Source organism: Sphaerodactylus townsendi, linkage group LG11 (assembly GCF_021028975.2).
Source record: "Sphaerodactylus townsendi isolate TG3544 linkage group LG11, MPM_Stown_v2.3, whole genome shotgun sequence".
Classification (NCBI taxonomy): Eukaryota; Metazoa; Chordata; class Lepidosauria; order Squamata; family Sphaerodactylidae; genus Sphaerodactylus; species Sphaerodactylus townsendi.
Genome location: NC_059435.1, coordinates 28,221,972 through 28,238,372, shown reverse-complemented (window position 1 = coordinate 28,238,372; position 16,401 = coordinate 28,221,972). Strand labels below are relative to the sequence as shown.

The 16,401-nt window shown below is 41.0% G+C and overlaps 1 protein-coding gene across 2 annotated transcripts in view; it reads right to left on the bottom strand.

Annotated features, from left to right (window-relative positions):
- Window positions 1-1,357: 1,357 nt before the first annotated feature.
- Window positions 1,358-16,401, bottom strand: part of TOPBP1 (DNA topoisomerase II binding protein 1) — a 31,215-nt gene continuing 16,171 nt past the window's right edge. For both annotated transcript variants that reach the window (XM_048511227.1, XM_048511226.1), the window contains 14 exons: window positions 15,094-15,267; window positions 13,632-13,753; window positions 12,877-13,000; window positions 11,606-11,749; window positions 11,105-11,201; window positions 10,684-10,876; window positions 8,594-8,796; window positions 7,844-8,010; window positions 6,866-6,974; window positions 6,567-6,730; window positions 5,394-5,534; window positions 4,492-4,581; window positions 2,905-3,066; window positions 1,358-2,261 (listed from right to left, as the gene is read on the bottom strand). In XM_048511227.1, the coding sequence (XP_048367184.1) occupies window positions 2,124-2,261; window positions 2,905-3,066; window positions 4,492-4,581; window positions 5,394-5,534; window positions 6,567-6,730; window positions 6,866-6,974; window positions 7,844-8,010; window positions 8,594-8,796; window positions 10,684-10,876; window positions 11,105-11,201; window positions 11,606-11,749; window positions 12,877-13,000; window positions 13,632-13,753; window positions 15,094-15,267 (2,028 nt within the window). In that variant the 3' untranslated portion in view covers window positions 1,358-2,123. The remainder of the gene's footprint in view (window positions 2,262-2,904; window positions 3,067-4,491; window positions 4,582-5,393; window positions 5,535-6,566; window positions 6,731-6,865; window positions 6,975-7,843; window positions 8,011-8,593; window positions 8,797-10,683; window positions 10,877-11,104; window positions 11,202-11,605; window positions 11,750-12,876; window positions 13,001-13,631; window positions 13,754-15,093; window positions 15,268-16,401) is intronic.

Genomic DNA, 16,401 nt, shown 5'->3' with positions numbered 1-16,401 from the left:
CCAAAAACTCAAATTCCAGTGAGCATCCAGGTGCGGCTTGATTCAGCATTCTGCTCTCCTTTTCCACAAAGCAGCTGACTAGTAAGATTGCCACTAAGTTCACTGCACTTGTCAGTACACTGAATGAAATCGGGACTGTTTAAATCCTTAAGAGACCCCATCAACAGGTTTTCCCTATTTCCTTTTAAAAAGAAAAGGGACATGCTGAATATTACATATAACTATTAACATGTGGTGTTTGAATTAAATGGAGTAATTATCTTGTTCTGGAAGTTAATTATTGTAATAGAAGCAACTTTAAAAATGTTTTAGAAATCAAGTGCACGAACTGTTACTTGGCATATCTTTCGGCCCATTACAATGGTAGGTAGAAGTTAATCAGATGACTTCAAGGAAACACTAACTACAGAAAATGAAGTATACAAACCCATGAGATCATCTGTATATTTTTGAGTGTGTTTGTGTATTTTCAGTAGTCATGTTTTGTTCTGAACTGAAAGTATAGACTGCTTAGGCAGTCTTGGAGCAAGAAAGTATAGACTGCTTAGTCTTGGAGCAAGAAAAAGTATCCATTGATATCTGTCTATTTCCAACCAACCCAAAGACAGGAATTTAAATACCTTTTAGTACAAATTGTAAGTCAACTTGGTCCTCATGTCTTACCCCTTTCCAAGGCATTTAGCCCCCTCTAACTGGGTTCATGTGGCCTTCAGAGGAATGGCAGGGGCAATAATTCTTATTTTCAGATAGCTTATTGCAAGGTAAAGAATCCCACAGCACACCTTTCAGGATGTTCAAGAAACATACCTTGGCTACCAAGTGCAGTGGTAATGCTGGTCGTAGACCCAGAGCTCCAAAGAGCTATCATGGCACCTTGAAGTCAACATGTTGGAAGCTTGCTTCAGGTATTTTTTATTGTTTAGTTTAGCAAGCCTTTATTGGCATAACAGAACAATAATAATAAAAATGGATTGAAAAGCATATATAATACAGGAAATAAATGTTAAGTCGAAGGAAATTACTGGCATTTAGTAATTTCCAGGAGAAAGTCTGCCACTATCATAGAGAGAAGGATCAGGATGTCCAACAAGTAGTGTAATCTAATTAAATTGGTGAGATTGGGTAAATATAAAGGAGTAAGATTCACATACTTGGATCTGATTTCCTTGAATCTGAGACAGTGTAGTAATTGGTGGGCCAGAGATTCAACTGACCCATCGTTACATGGGCACAATCTTTTAGCCTTTTCTTGCTTATTAAATCTGCCATGTAACAAGGCAGAAGGCATAACATTAAACCTGGCGAGCATTATGGCTCTCCTTTGAGCAGGGTTTATTAAGCAATACAGGTAGTGTGCCAGGTAATTGATACATATTTTTGCCAAAGCCCCCACCCTTCAGGGGAGAAGGAATTGTCTGAAATGCTTCCCGAGCTGCACAATGTCAGGAAGGGAGTCTTCATAGGTTTTCACCCAAACTCAGAATAGGTGCAGTGACTGCACAAGCATTTTTTTGCATGCACTTTGTAAGCATGTTTGGGCAAAACATGGATACTGGAGCCAAGGTCTACAGAAAAGTAATGGGAACAGTCAACTAGCTTTCAGGTTTTGGCATATACCACTGGTGTTTAGCATTGTTTTAATGGTATCCTCATCTGTGACATTTTGGTATGTGAGTAACAATCTTGGACACCCAAGTTTTTCTCCTAATTCTCCATTCCCTTTGCCTACCAGCAAGTATTTCTGATTTACACCCAACTGCCAGAGATTATTTATTCTTCTGCAAGTTTTACACTGTTAAAACCCGAACAGATAAACATAACAAAATAATGCCCTCTTTTGAAATGTCCTCAGAAAAAGTGAATGTTTTGCTCCCATCATGGTGAAAGCCACCTTTGATATAGCCATTGGTTTGGGCACTAGATAGAAAAAACAGAGAATCCCTGGCTTCAAAAATGTTCACAGAGCTGCTGTAAACTCAAAACAAAACTTGATGGGTCTTTGATGGTTAAGGACAACACGCAGCTGACGCAAAATTTTACAGAAGTATTTAATGTCCTTTCATGTTGAAAGAAAACAAGTATAAATAGAAATGGAAAAGTCATTGTACTGAAAGGCACAGCAGTTAATACATTCTGGATTTCTTGACTGTGTTTGCTTCTTCAGGAGCTTTTCGTTTTTGAGATAACCCACGTTCTCTGCCATTCTGAAGACAGGCTATGGCTTCGGGCAAATAATAGCATTGCATTGGAGGCGGTGGTTCCTTCAAAACAAGAAAATTTGGGTATTAAAAATATGTCTCCTAACCTTAGTGCCATAAGCATACATGACTCACAGAGTGAGGGGGGCACAGTGGTGGCTTTCAAGGCCGTTTCTCATATCCCCACGTTCTTTATCTAAGACCCTTCTTCACCATTTCTATCCCAGTTTTTCCTTTTCTGGTATACCAGCTGATGCCACAGATGGTGGCTGATGAGGAGCCTCTACTTTAGCACCAGGAAAAGGCACAGGGCAAAGGTCCTTGCCCAACAAGCAGAGATTGTCCCCGATGATGCTTCTCAGGATGGAGAAGACCTGTTCCCTGGAGTATCTCTCTTTACAGATACTCTGTGCAAACTCACTTCCAGCAACAGAACAGCAAAGCAAAAGACAAATTAACCCTTGAAAAGGACACCTGTTTCAAGAGTGTTTGCTTTAACCTGAACAAATGGGTCAAAAGAGTCTTAATTACAATATGACCATGAGGGACACCACAAAGCTCTTAGACATTTTCACAGTGATGTACACAGCTCCTTCCAGCTCTTAGGATGCAAAAAACCCTTCTTCAACCTATTGCTGGGTCACAGCTGTGATGTCCTAGAAATGACTTTGGAAAGTCTTTCATATTATGCTCCTGGGATGCAAACCTCTATAAGGTAATCAGCAATATATTCAGGCTTCAGGCAGTTCACTCCTTGAGCTGCGGCTCCTCTTACATTGACTCTTATATCTTCTGGCTTCAGTTTATTAAAATCAGCAAAAATGTGAGTGGCTTCTCTAAAGAGAGCAGAAGAATAGCCAGGCAACACCTGTAGATGTAATACATAGAAGAGAAAATCAAACTTACATTTGTCGCTAGCAAATGTGGAACACAATAGTGATCACAGTATTTACTTAAATGGAGGACCAAGTCCCGTCCCCCCCCCCCCCCAGGTATACTATTAGAAAAACAAAAAACTGGACATAACATTTTAAGGGGGCAGTCTTGCATTCAGGGTGGTCTTCCTTTCAAGGAATTATTATAGTAAATGCATCCTATTATATTTGTCAGCATTTCTAATGAGAATTTGACAAGGGAGGCAACAGGCATTCTGCTGCACGGCCTCCAGAGTGGCTCTGGCAATTGCATGATGGGGAAATCACAAGCTGGCTTTAGTCTTGTGTGGAACGATGGCTATTGGTCACTGCTCCATCTAGGCTTTTTTTTTTTGCTAGAGTCCCTAACCACTGTGCTCTTCCTCCATTAACAGCTCTTTTGCCTGTTTTCCAGTAATGCCAACTTTTCCACCCTCCTTGTGCGCTCTCAGAAGACATGAGTGAGCAAGGATGGGTTGGTGCCATTAGCGCTGCTCTATTTCTCTGCAGCACAGGATGGGTGGCTACAGACTCCAAAATCATTCCGACATTTGGCCTTAAAGAACCAGTGCATCTTATCCTGGGGAAGAACGGTTCACTTGCCACAGACATCTTATGCAGCAAAGCCTGAATTACACCATTAAAACAGAACCCTTCAGCTGTTCCTTTTATTCTTTCAATTGTGGCTTCAACGCTAAACTCTCTGTAAACGTGAAGTAAAGTCATTTGCAAAGATGCAACTATTTCCTTCCATTTCCATTTTGTAAGGGGAATGTACACCAATAATGGGTATTGTAAAGTTGTACCAGTGAAACTGACAGGGAAAACTTAAAGAGGTTAATTCGCTCTAAATTAATCCTTGAGATTAACAGATTCAAGTGAAAAGAGATTTTCTTTGCTCAGAAGAAATTCCTCTGTGTAGCCTAAACTGGAATTTGAACAAGAAGCAGTGATCCAATCTCTATCTGTGTCTAGGTTTGGTGATTCAGTAAACCCAAAACACACAAAAAACTGAAAAAAGCCGTATTTTTTTTTTGGGGGGGGGGGTGTCTTTTACTGATAAAAAACCTCTGGGTATATTCAAAAAGCCGAATTCAAAAAAGCCTTGGCAGGGATCAGCACAGCATACGGCTTTTCCCCGCCCCCATCAATCCTTTCCAGGGCTCTGAAAGCATTGGTAGGGGAGAACTAAAAAAATTCAGGTTTGAGGTTTTTTAACTTTTTAGTTATAGCTAAAAAAAGCCAATTGCTTTACTGATAATTTCCAGGTTAAAAAAACCTGAATCTGAAATGTTCTGATGATTTTTTCCTATCAGTGCGCATGCCTACCTGTGACCACCAACAATATCGATAAAGAACCAGTCCAGGAGCACACCCACCTTTGCTCCTCCTGATTCCAGGAGACGCTTGAAGCCTGCTTCCTTAACTGGGTCAACATTCAAAATAATCTTCCAACCACTAAATGCTCCCTGCAAAAATGAACAATTTTTAAAACAATAATACAATGCTGTGAAAAGTTTAACTATCTGTTTGATTCTTGCTTTGGGAGAATGTGTATACCTCAAACATTGTCAGAGAAACAGCATACATTTTTCAAAAAATCCCACACTCCCTTTATTCATAGGTGCTTCCTAGGCTTCTGCAATGCAATGCTTCAAGAAGATACAGTCCTAAAACCGAATGTTTACATATCAGTGTGAACGTAGAATCTCCAAACAAATACGCGGAATAATCCTTACCGATGCTTATCAGAAGACAATCCCACTTTCCCACTTTATTCAATGGGGCTTATTCCCAAATAAGGGTTCTTAGGACTGCAATGCTATTTAGAGGTATATCAGCATAAAATATGTATCTACTCAAGTAATTTGTAAAGTGTAATGTAAAGAATTGGCTTCAGTGGTCTTTGGTGTTCCTGGATGCAATCCAAATCTAGAAAACAACAGAGGTTGAACTTAATTCATTCTTCTGGTTGCACTCTGATGGGTGTCTGCAGAGGTCAAAGGTCTATCTGCCTTTGGTCAAACATCAGTTCTTCAAGACCTGTTCAGATACCATGGTCTGGAAGTATCTGAAACAAGTCACAGGCTCATATAGGTAGTTCCTCCTTTCCTCCTCAGTTCTTTGGCCCCTTCCACACATGCAAAATAATGCACTTTCACAATTGCTGCTTTAAAATATCAAATTGTCTCCTTTGTTATGTGTAACAGATTTTCAAAATAAGTCTCAGAGCTATTCTCAACATCCCACCCTCCTCCAGTAAATCCAAACATTAAAGTACCTCAGTGATGCCGCTCTCCTTTCTCCTCCTTTGTATTGCTTTCCTCCATCTCATGGCTGCCACTGCTAATTTTTTCTGTATTACGCTCATTCTAGGAATAACACTTAGTACCGTGTTACTTCCCCATTCATAATCTTCCTCCTAGAATAAGGACAGCCTTTTATTCATAAAAATCCTGCCAAACGTGACATTGCAACAAGGCCACCTAGTTGCACTCATTATTTACAGAAAATGGAGCTTAAAGGGTCCCTGAAAAGAAATTGAACTACACATTCCAAAACACTTCCATCTTTCAGACAAATGTTCTATTAACAACTAGATTTCAAGGCAGACATTTTTACATTTTTTCTCATAGTTCACTTATTAAGGCGATAATCCAGAGCTCTCAAAGGCAAGTGGGGAGAGGGAGGCTTTTCTAGGAACGTCGTGGCTTCTGAAACTCTTCTGAGTTTATAAAATAGTTCTTCAGAACAAAACAGAAGTCCATCATTCTCTCTCCCTCTCACATGCCACAAACAGACAGGCTGTGGGGTTTGCTGTGCATCCAGTAGAATCAGAGCCTTGTATAATCAAGTTGTTAATACATACCAATTATAACTAATGCATCAAATTATTATTGTTGAACAACTCTGTTTAGAAACATTCTGAAAATAACCTGAAAACTGCAATTAGGTAGTACTTTTTAAAAAAATGGACACACAAGTCACCTTTGGAAAAAGAACAAAATAACCCTGAGGTGGATACTGAGTTATTAGCTAATTGTATGTTATCACACAGGGTTTGACATAGAATGTTTTGTCACCCTCCTACTCCTCAGATAGTTTGTTTTGATCATTTAGATTAGGTGCCCTTGGAAACCAAGAATCTATTTTTTTAAGTAAAGCATGTTGGTGTATGCCATAACACACACACACCCCCGCCCCCCGGTCGCCGCCAAAAAAAGTAAAGCACAGTAAAAGTGCAAGCACACGGCCATTACAGACTGATGGGGTCATGTCACGTCACAACATTTACTAGGCAGACTGTTTATGAGGTTGTTTGCCACTGCCTTTCCCAGTTGTCCACATGTTATCCCCGGCAAGCTGGGTGCTTATTTTATCCTGTTTCTCAGAAGTTAAGAACATAGTAAGGGAGTTATAAACAACCCAGAGGGCCCATAACAGCATTAAATACCTCTACAAAACGCTGTGCTGTCCTACATGCTTCCAGGTAGGATCGATGGAGCACCCACTTTCCAGCTGCCATTGATGCCAAGAATTTCTCATTGCGAAGAGGGTTTCCCACAACTGTGTGTGTACAGCGAGGGTCAAAGCACTGTTTCTCAAGCACTACCCCACCTAAAGAAGCAAAGAGAATAGATTTTAATTCTAATTCTTTAAATCACATCACATAAACCACATAGGAAGTTCTTTATATGCTCAGTGAAGCACAATTAGCGTCTAAGCAGAAAACCCAGCAGCACTGTATCTTACCTAGTTCTTCAATCAAATAGCAATAATCAATTCGCTCTTGAGGAGTAAGGGAAGACAGCTGGAATTTGTATTCTGGTTCACCATTGGACTTCCGGTCAGTTTTAATAACCTGCAAGACAAAATTGGGGAAACATGGAAAAGAGACATCAAACAATGAATGTGATGGATGGCTATTCATTTTCAGAGCATCCCTGCTTTCACATATAATGTAACTCAGTCATGTGCTTTGAGACTATCCTTGATAAGCCAATGGAGAGAAACTGTAGGCAAATTTTGTCCCCCCCCTTCCCCCACATCCAAGATGTTTGTGCTTAAGTCTTTACAAAATGGCAAAGTAAAGCTTACAGAAAAAACCCTTTAACTATAAGAAACTGCAGCCAGATAATATGCTATAGACAAAAAGACCATCTATATGAGATTCAATTGCGACAGCCAGAGTGTTCCACAAGATTAGGCAATACTAAACTTTGACAGAGCTGCATATATTTCGGCAAATCCAACATTTCCACTCCCAAGAAAAACACATGAGCTCCTGCTCTTCCCTATTATTTCAAACAAATAAGTTACAGATACTTCCTTTAATTAGTTCAAACTCTCCATGATTTTCTAGCTTGCAGGACAGATAAGATTATCAGAAGGATTTAAAGTGATTACGAGGAAGCTACTGAAATCAAATGCTGGCTGTTCGTCTGTAATTTAAACATATATAGATTGAATTGACAGTTAAAACACAGGAACGAAATTTCCTCAGTCTAAGTGCCTGTGTCATGGACGCATGAAGCCGCCTTATACTGAGTCAGACCTACTAGTCTACCAAGGTCAAGATTATCTGCTTTAACTGGTAACAGCTCTCCAGGTCCCAGACAAAAATCTTCCAGCTACTTTCCTGACCCTTTTACTGGAGATGCCAGGGATGGGACCTGGGGCCTGTTGCACACCACACAGATCCACTACCAGTCCCTCCCCAGAATGAGATACCTTTTCTTTGGGCTGTGGAGCCACAGGGGGGTTTGCAAGTGGAAAGGCAATGGCAGGAGCCAGTGGTGTCAGGATGGGATTATCTTCTTTGACAGGGGTCTCTGGATCTCTAAATACTGCAGGTTCTGGGACCTCAGCTATAGTAGTTACTCCAGGATTGTTGACATCTATAAAGCAAAAACAAACAAAAAACCCTCAGAACCATTTTGTTTTGATTGGAGAGCAAGATAAACAGGAACTGTTCTCAGCATAAGAATGGTTGCGTTGTCAAAGCTAACTTCCACAAGTTTTTGGACTGGAGCATATTTGAAGAATTAGTTGGGTGGGTGATGTAGGTTCAGATTTGGCATGCCATCTTTTTTTATTTAATTCCCTGTACATAGAACATTATCAGGAATTAATTTGTGGTTATCCCTCCATTCCCCACCAACAGGGAGGCATCTTTGTGTTGAGATTGACAAAAACTGCACATGAACATTAAAAAATGCACTCGCCCACTGGCCGTCCACATTCCACACATGAAATTGTTTCTTGCTGTTTAGACAGGGTTTTAGAATCCAGATCCATGCCCAATACTGACAAACTTGCCAAATCTGAACTTACTTCACCAAACTAATTCCTCAGCTAAATTAAAAAGGTAGTTACTAACATAATCAGTATAAATTGTCGCACGTTAGTTTTCTTGTAACACTGATAACTGAGAATCAAAGAGCAAAGTAACATCCATCTACGTTTGCACTCCCTTCATACCCATTTCTGCAATTTCTGAATCAGTGACAGATTTCCTGAGTGCGGGATCGCCTGTTTGTTCAAAATGCTGGGATGGGTTCCCAGGCCACTGAAGGTTGCTGGCAAGTCTTGCTCTCTCTTCTCTTGCAGTAGGGTCATCCCAAATAATTTGTTCATTCTGAGATGGCTCTGTGTTGACATCCGTTGCTACTTGATGGGACTGTCTAAGGAACAAAATAAATAAACAGAGATGAGCATATGATCGACGTTCTGCATATGAAGTCAGCACTATTGCAATGCAGACATACTTGCCACAGTGAAATACTTGAATCTCATGGATTGTGTCTGCTGATTAGCACAGCCAAGAGGAATACAATTCTATGTAAAAGTAGAACTCAAATAGATTTACACACACACACACACAGAGGAAATAGTTATCAGGCACAATGTGTAGGTTCAGCTATGCAAACTGTTTATAAGCTGGGATGCTGGAATTCTGAAACAACAATAAATTATGCTGATAGTACAAAACTGCAGAAACAGGCTTAATCTGCATAGGGGTGTTGTGTGGTTTCCGGGCTGATCCCCTGAAGATGCCAGCCACAGATGAAGGCAAAACGTCAGGAGAAAATGCTACTAGAACACGGCCATACAGCCCCGGAAACCCCCCAAATACCCCAGTGATTCCAGCTGTGACAATACATTAATCTGCATACTTTACCAAGTTATAGGTTTTATCTTTTTAAAATAACTTCTCAAGAATGTGCAGTATTGATCTCTTTTTAACAGCTGTCCACAAGTCCAAAACAAGTATTGCTTTGGCAGGAAAGTGGGGAGAAAACAGTCAAAGTAGCTATGAAACTGAAAATCACCATAGCTTCAGCAATAGGAGTCTGATGAGAACCTAAGAAGAGTTGCTTTTTATACCCCCCCCCCCTTGACTCTACCGTAAGGAGTCTCAAAATGGTTTACAATCCCCCTCCCTTCCCCACAACAGGCACCTTTTGAGGTAGGTGGGGCTGAGAGAGTTCTAGAGAATTGTGACTAGCCCAGGCTGCATATGTAGGAGAGAGGAATCAAACCTGGTTCTTCAGATTAGATCCTGCTGCTCTTAACCACTACACCACAGTGGCTCTTTCACCAAGCAGCATTATATCGTCAGACCATTGGTCCATCTGCCTTGGCACTGTCTGCTGGTAGCAGTACTCTGAAGTCCCAGGCAGAGAGGAAGGTCTTTCCCAGTATCTGCTACCTGAGATTCTTTAACTAGAGATGTCAGGAACTGAACCCATATCTGCCTGCATTCTTCTACTGAGTGATGACCAAGGCCAAAAGATAAATTTGTAGGGAAGAACATGCTGAGATCTCCATTTAAACTTTTTGATCAATGTCCCAGTAATTACCAATTAAGACGAGACAGAGAGAGAGAGAGAGAGACTTGAAGCACATTCACTCAGAAGTCAAGAACTGCCTTAAACGCTAACAAAATCTATTTGGGCATAAGCTCTCATGAGTCACAGTTCACTTCAAATGCATCAAACACTTCACTTAGACATATTATTCATTTTTTTAAAAATATACTAATTTAAGACTGTGTCCAACATTCCTGTTCCAAAAATAGTTTTATTTTGAAACACTGATATCCCGCTTTTCCTTAGCAGCCTAAGGAAGCTTAGATAACAGCCATACATTATCGTCAGAAAATTTACATCACAAAAACATGAACAGCAGCTCAGACCATGACAAGGGTATAGGCACAACTGCTAGTACACAAAATATTGATGCAACAGAAATAAGCCCCTTCATCTTCCTCAGGAAAGGCTCCATCATCAGCACAACAAAATCACTGGATACAATCCATTATGTTTAAAGATGTAGACCAGCAATTGGGATTATTAATAACCTATTTCCTGTCAAAATGTTGAACAAAAAAACCAAAACAAATTAAGACTTTGGTCCCTGAAAGCTATGTGCTCTAACATGGATATGTCTTAGGAGGCAAGCAACCATTCAGCCATGTAGACTCCCGTAGCAGAAACTTCAAAGCCTCTATCTACCCTTTTTATGACTAACACCCACAAATCCAAACTATGTTCAAACACCTACTACACCTTAATGCTTCCAAGACTCTGCTTCGGCCGTTACGCAAAGAACGAGGACCGTTTGGAGTTGTCGGAGAGTTGTCAAAACCATTTCTGGACAAAGAGGTCCGTTGTCCTTGCAGTTTTTCTAAAGAAGTAGCAGTCATGATTTCTTGTAGCTGCTTTTGGAAATTCTCTCTCATTTCCAATGTCTGTGTTAAAACTTGGAATCAAAAAGAAAAAAAATTCACTAAAGGCGAAATCAATTATACCAAACACCATTTAAATAAAGCCAAGTGAATCTTTTAACAAGCGTGCGAACATTCTCTTTTCACACTACATTCATTTGAAAAAGTTATAGGAAAATTTTGCAATATTAACGGCTGGTGCCAAACAACACAATAGCACATGTGCATATATGCACACATGAGCACACAAACACAGAAGCTACCTCCTTTTGATGCTTTCTCCTCTTTTCCAATAGCAACTGCCTCATTCACTTGATCTGTCGTCGCATCTTCGAGATTGATCTCATCTAATGAAATACTCTGGAATGGTTAAGAGATTTGTGTCTTACATCCAAGTTTTAAAGAAGATAAATTATTATTGGGAAGAGAATTATTATTCATGAATTTATACAGAATACCAAAAATATTTGCTCTAACCTAAATTTCCACTATGATGAGCTCTAAAGATGCTGTGTACCTATCAAATGTTTAGGCTTTTGTACTGCCTGCCCATCACAATGCCCTAATTTTTGTTAAATTGTAAAAGTTAAATGCCATATAAAAACCTCTCCCAAAACCTCAAAAGCGATATAACGTCCTTGATTTTATAACATTATGTGAAAACAATTCATGCAGCTGCTGACTGCTGACTGGTTTATTCCAACTAAATGACCATATTGAACTTTAAAAATCCACACAAACACCACAATTAAGACCTTCTATACCTCATCTTCCTTTCCAGATTTTCTAGCTGAGCCAAGCCTAGTTGAGACTCTGTCATCTTGTACACCGCTAATATCCAAACTCATTTTGGGATTGTATGTATGTGGATAGAGAGATTCAGGGATCCGTTTACATGCTTTCGCACACTGGAAAAAAAATGAACAGGAACACAGTTAATGAAGAGAGAGATTAAAGCTGCAAACGGCTACCAAGAACACGGGAGAATACATTCTGGAATCACCGGACAGAATTTTTTTGCCTACTGTGATTATTCCTCTAAGGTTGACTCTGTTGATATAACACAACAAAGAGTCCCGCAGCAGTTTAAAGGCTAAGATTTGTATTACAACATTAGCTGTTATGAACTAGAACAGGGGTAGGGAACCTGCGGCTCTCCAGATGTTCAGGAACTACAATTCCCATCAGCCTCTGTCAGCATGGCCAAACTAAATTGGCCATGCTGGTAAAAATTGATAAGGAGATTATAGGACCTAATTTTATCTGGAGGCTTCAGGTTCCCTACCCCTGAACTAGAATGAATTTTGCCAGGTGCATTCAGCATCATTCTCCATCGACACAAGCATTGTGCACATCTGAGTGCACTGTCTACCCAGAAACAAAAAAACTTTTGTTACCAAAACCCACAAAATGCAAGGGTTAATAAGCTTTTTTAAAAATTCATCTATTCCGTCTTTAGTTTTATTGTCATGGGAAGAAGGCAGAGAGAAACAGCAAGCCTACAAAACACCACAATTTCATTATGCAATGATCTTGAGCAGCAGGAGACATAAGAATTGCTTTCTACAATGCACATAGCTGTGACCCTCAATTCCGCCATAGTCCACAGAGAGGGGTTTTCTGTACTATGGCAGAGGTTTCTGGATCTCTAAATTATGTGAAAACAATTCATTGCTGACTGCAAAAACCAGGCTCAGATAGTCACTTGCTTCTTTCTCATAGTTGTCACAACATATGTGACAGCAATCTTTGAGAATTACAGTTATTTTTCTAGGAGACAGCTGCATCTCTGTCTCTTTCTGAAGCACAGTTCCTTTTAGTTCCTTGGCATTAACTGACAAGCAGCAACTTACAAGGCTTGCTTTTGCTAACACACAATCATGCCTCAGAACACAAACATGAAGCTTGTATCTCCACAGGTGACTCCTCCAATTTACTCCACACATATTTTTTTTAAAGTGATAAGAAAATGCCAACCCATATATGAAAATTATCTTTTAACATTCTAGTACTGGGAGGAGCCAATTCTCCATACCTCTAAAAGCCAGAGATCTGAGACTATGTGTATGCCTCTTTCTTTAACAGATTTGTATTCACGGTTGCTATCATTTTGCTTTCCTTGGTAGATGAAATGAGTCACAGTTTCATCAAACCTCCACCTAGAACAGCAATAAGATACAAACTGTATGTTAAATAATTGTCATTTTCTGGGAGAGGACACAGAAATATAGAGTCATCTAACCAACCCCCAGCACAATGAAGGAAATGCACTACTACTCCTTCCATTCCTCCAGTGACCCCATTTACGCTGAAAGGAACCTACTGATTGTTATCAAAATGCTGATTCAGCATATTTGAGGCTTTATAAAAAATCCCATCTGGAACCGTCCTAAGACACCCTACACCCACCCCAGTGCTGTACAAGAATCTAGCACACCCCATATGAAGACCCTGGATGAACATTTTTCTCATTGTTCATACAATGATTGAAATTCCATCACATCCATTCTTTTAAGATCATCTCTTCTCAGGTACACAGAAAGGACCATTCATCCAGCCTTTCACACTTAAGCCACACTTCTAAGGACACAGTTCTAGGGATGTCACGTTGCATTCGGCACACATTTCAATTTCACAGAACCACCAAAGAATAAGAGCACTGCGTTTGTTACTTCAAAACATTTATTTTAGCTCAGACATTTCTGAAGATACGTTTATTAAAAAATCTGCCACCTAAAGGGAAGCAAACGGAAAGGCTTCAGTTCATACTCTTCTTGCCTGCAGATGTACCTGTAATCCCCTCCAAGAGAGGCAGTAATCGCATTCAGCTCACTCTGCCCTTTACTGAGCTTCTTACTCACACATACGACAACGCCAGTTAGAGGAGTTAGAGGGTCTGTGGAGTCTTCCTCCTACACAAACGGTTTTACAAGAAAACAACAGGAATACACGTTTTGGATGCTTCCAAGAAAAGTTCAGTTCTCTGAATTCACTCAATCCCCACCCGTTTTATCTTACCCTTCTTCTTCCCTGGACACCAGGATGGTGTACATAGCTGACTATTTTGTCCTCCTAACTACCCTATGAGGTTGGTTTGGCTGAGAGGAAGTAACAGGCCCAAGGTCACACAGAAGACTTCATGCCAGAGTGAGAATCTGAACCTGGGTCATCCAGCTTCTGGTATGACACTATGCCACATTTAATTAAAAGCGAATAAGTGTTTACGCATGATAGATTTACTTTTCAGCAGCATCAAGTTCATGAAGGCCTCTCCAAACACACTGCCAGCACTGCCACTGAGAACAGTGATGGCTAATTGTTTCAGAATGGGTGCAATGAGCAGCCCAGTCCAGAGGGAGGTAGAAATCCCCCTCTGGAGCCAGCACCCCCATGCACCGGCAAAAATGCCCTCCTTGCTGGTGCAATGGGTAAACATACCAGCAGGAGAGTTACTTATTCCAGCAGGCTGGCACAGGACGGCTCCGTGGTGCCAAACCGGCAGCTGCCTTTCCTACCCAGTCCCACCAGCACAAAATGTTACAGTGACGTGGCCAGGGCCATTTTGGGGGACCCAGAGCCAGGGGTGGAGCAGCGAAGTGGCTGATGCATTAAAGGAAGGATTTAAGAGCTTCGTTAATACCTAATCTGTAGGAACCGGGTTTGATTCCCAGCTCTGCCGCCTGAGCTGTGGAGGCTTACCTGGGGAATTCAGATTAGCCTCTGCACTCCCACACACGCCAGCTGGGTGACCTTGGGCTAGTCACAGCTTCTCGGAGCTCTCTCAGCCCCACCTACCTCACAGGGTGTTTGTTGTGAGGGGGGAAGGGCAAGGAGATTGTAACCTCCTTTGAGTCTTCTTCAGGACAGAAAGGGGGATATAAATCCAAACTCTTCTTCTTCTTCTCTTAGTCAGCCCCCTTGCTCCAGCGGAGCTGGTTCAGAGATACACCACATTTTCTGTGGCATCTCTCTGCTTTCCCCTATTGGAGATTCTCAGATACTTTTCACTTTTTGGGCTTCCTGTGCATTGGGAAAGCCCTTTGAATGCTGCTTATTTGCATGTAGTCTCAGCTCTTCCAGTGAACACACAACAGCGTTCACATAACAAATCATCCCACTGAGCCATGTGAAATTTACAAGAGCAAACAATTCTTTGTATGCAAATAAGCAGCATTCAAAAATTCAGCCAACAGGTGCCATTGTATATGTGATTATCCTTAAGCCTACAATCAAAGTGAAAATCGCAAATCACCACTGGTTGGGGAGCAGCCTTCAACTGAGGACTGGCACTGAGCACAGCCGTTTGCCGGGTGCTGTTGGCCAAAGCCAGTTTTAAGTTCCTGCCAATGACTTCAGAAAGTGGAGTACTCAGTTTTCTGTTGCGCTGGTTAGAACCCTCTGGAGTTTCCAAAGCTGCTAAAGCATCCTGAAAAGGAGTTAAAAGATATACCCTTGGTTAAAAAAAATTCTCAGTTTGAAGTTCTCTGCAAGATGAAAATGATTTACTTTTTAGTGGAATGATTCAACGCTTTTCTTGTCACTGATTAAATAGTCAGAGCTCCTTGACTGCCCTTTTGGCTAGTCTTTCCAATGATGCACTGTAATATCTAGGAGTGATAAAGAGAACCACTGAGGCTCTTAGTTCTGATGCCTTGTACTCAGTCATATAATCAGGCCTTGGCAACACTATTGCCGATAAACAAGGTAAGTACTCCATGTTACTGACATATTTTAAAAAAACAGAAGTGAAAATACACTCGAGATGCCTTCTGGAGTTTAGCGAAAAAGACTAAAAAGAAAACGTCAGCTTTTATATGAAATCAAAAGCAAGATAAAAGTCAACAGATGCATGCAATATTTTCAGTGAATTAGATTTCGCAAGAGACTTTCCCCTCAGAACAGGTAAGATTCATTAACCACTTGAGAGTTATCATTATGCATCCTATCACTGCCAAACCTTTCTTAGTATTCTCTTGAAAATCTGTTTCCCTGGAAGGTTTTTTTTTTTTTTGCCCTTCATGAGTAGCACCCATTTCCGGGTCATTTTGAGGAGTTTCAAAACTAGCAAGCTAATTGGACAGTCAGACATTTCAGCAAATGCAAGCCAACTCTTGAGATTGCCAAAAGACTTGAAATAGTTTTACAAGGGGCCGGGGGGAGGGGAGGGGCCGGGGAGGGGAGGGGAGGGGCAGGGGGAGCAGAGTCTTGATGCATACTGTAGACTGTAACATCAACATTCCAAGTGATGGGCTAGATCCAGCCATCCGGTCTGATTTCAGGACAGTTGATTTCCGGGGTTGCAGGACTTGCGTAGACTAACAGCCATGCAGATTGGGGGCCTGCAGCATGGTGGGGGGAGACATGTATGCCTCATCCATCAGCACAGAATGACTGACTAGAAGAGAAGAGGGTGATTTTTCCTTCTTCTTCCTATTAGTCTATGCTGGCACTATGACCTGGAGAATCAACTTTCCATGGGTTGGAAAGGACTGGTGGAGCCAAGGAAGGGGGCACTGCAGGAAGGACGTGTAACCTATGTACTCACAGATTATTGGACCCA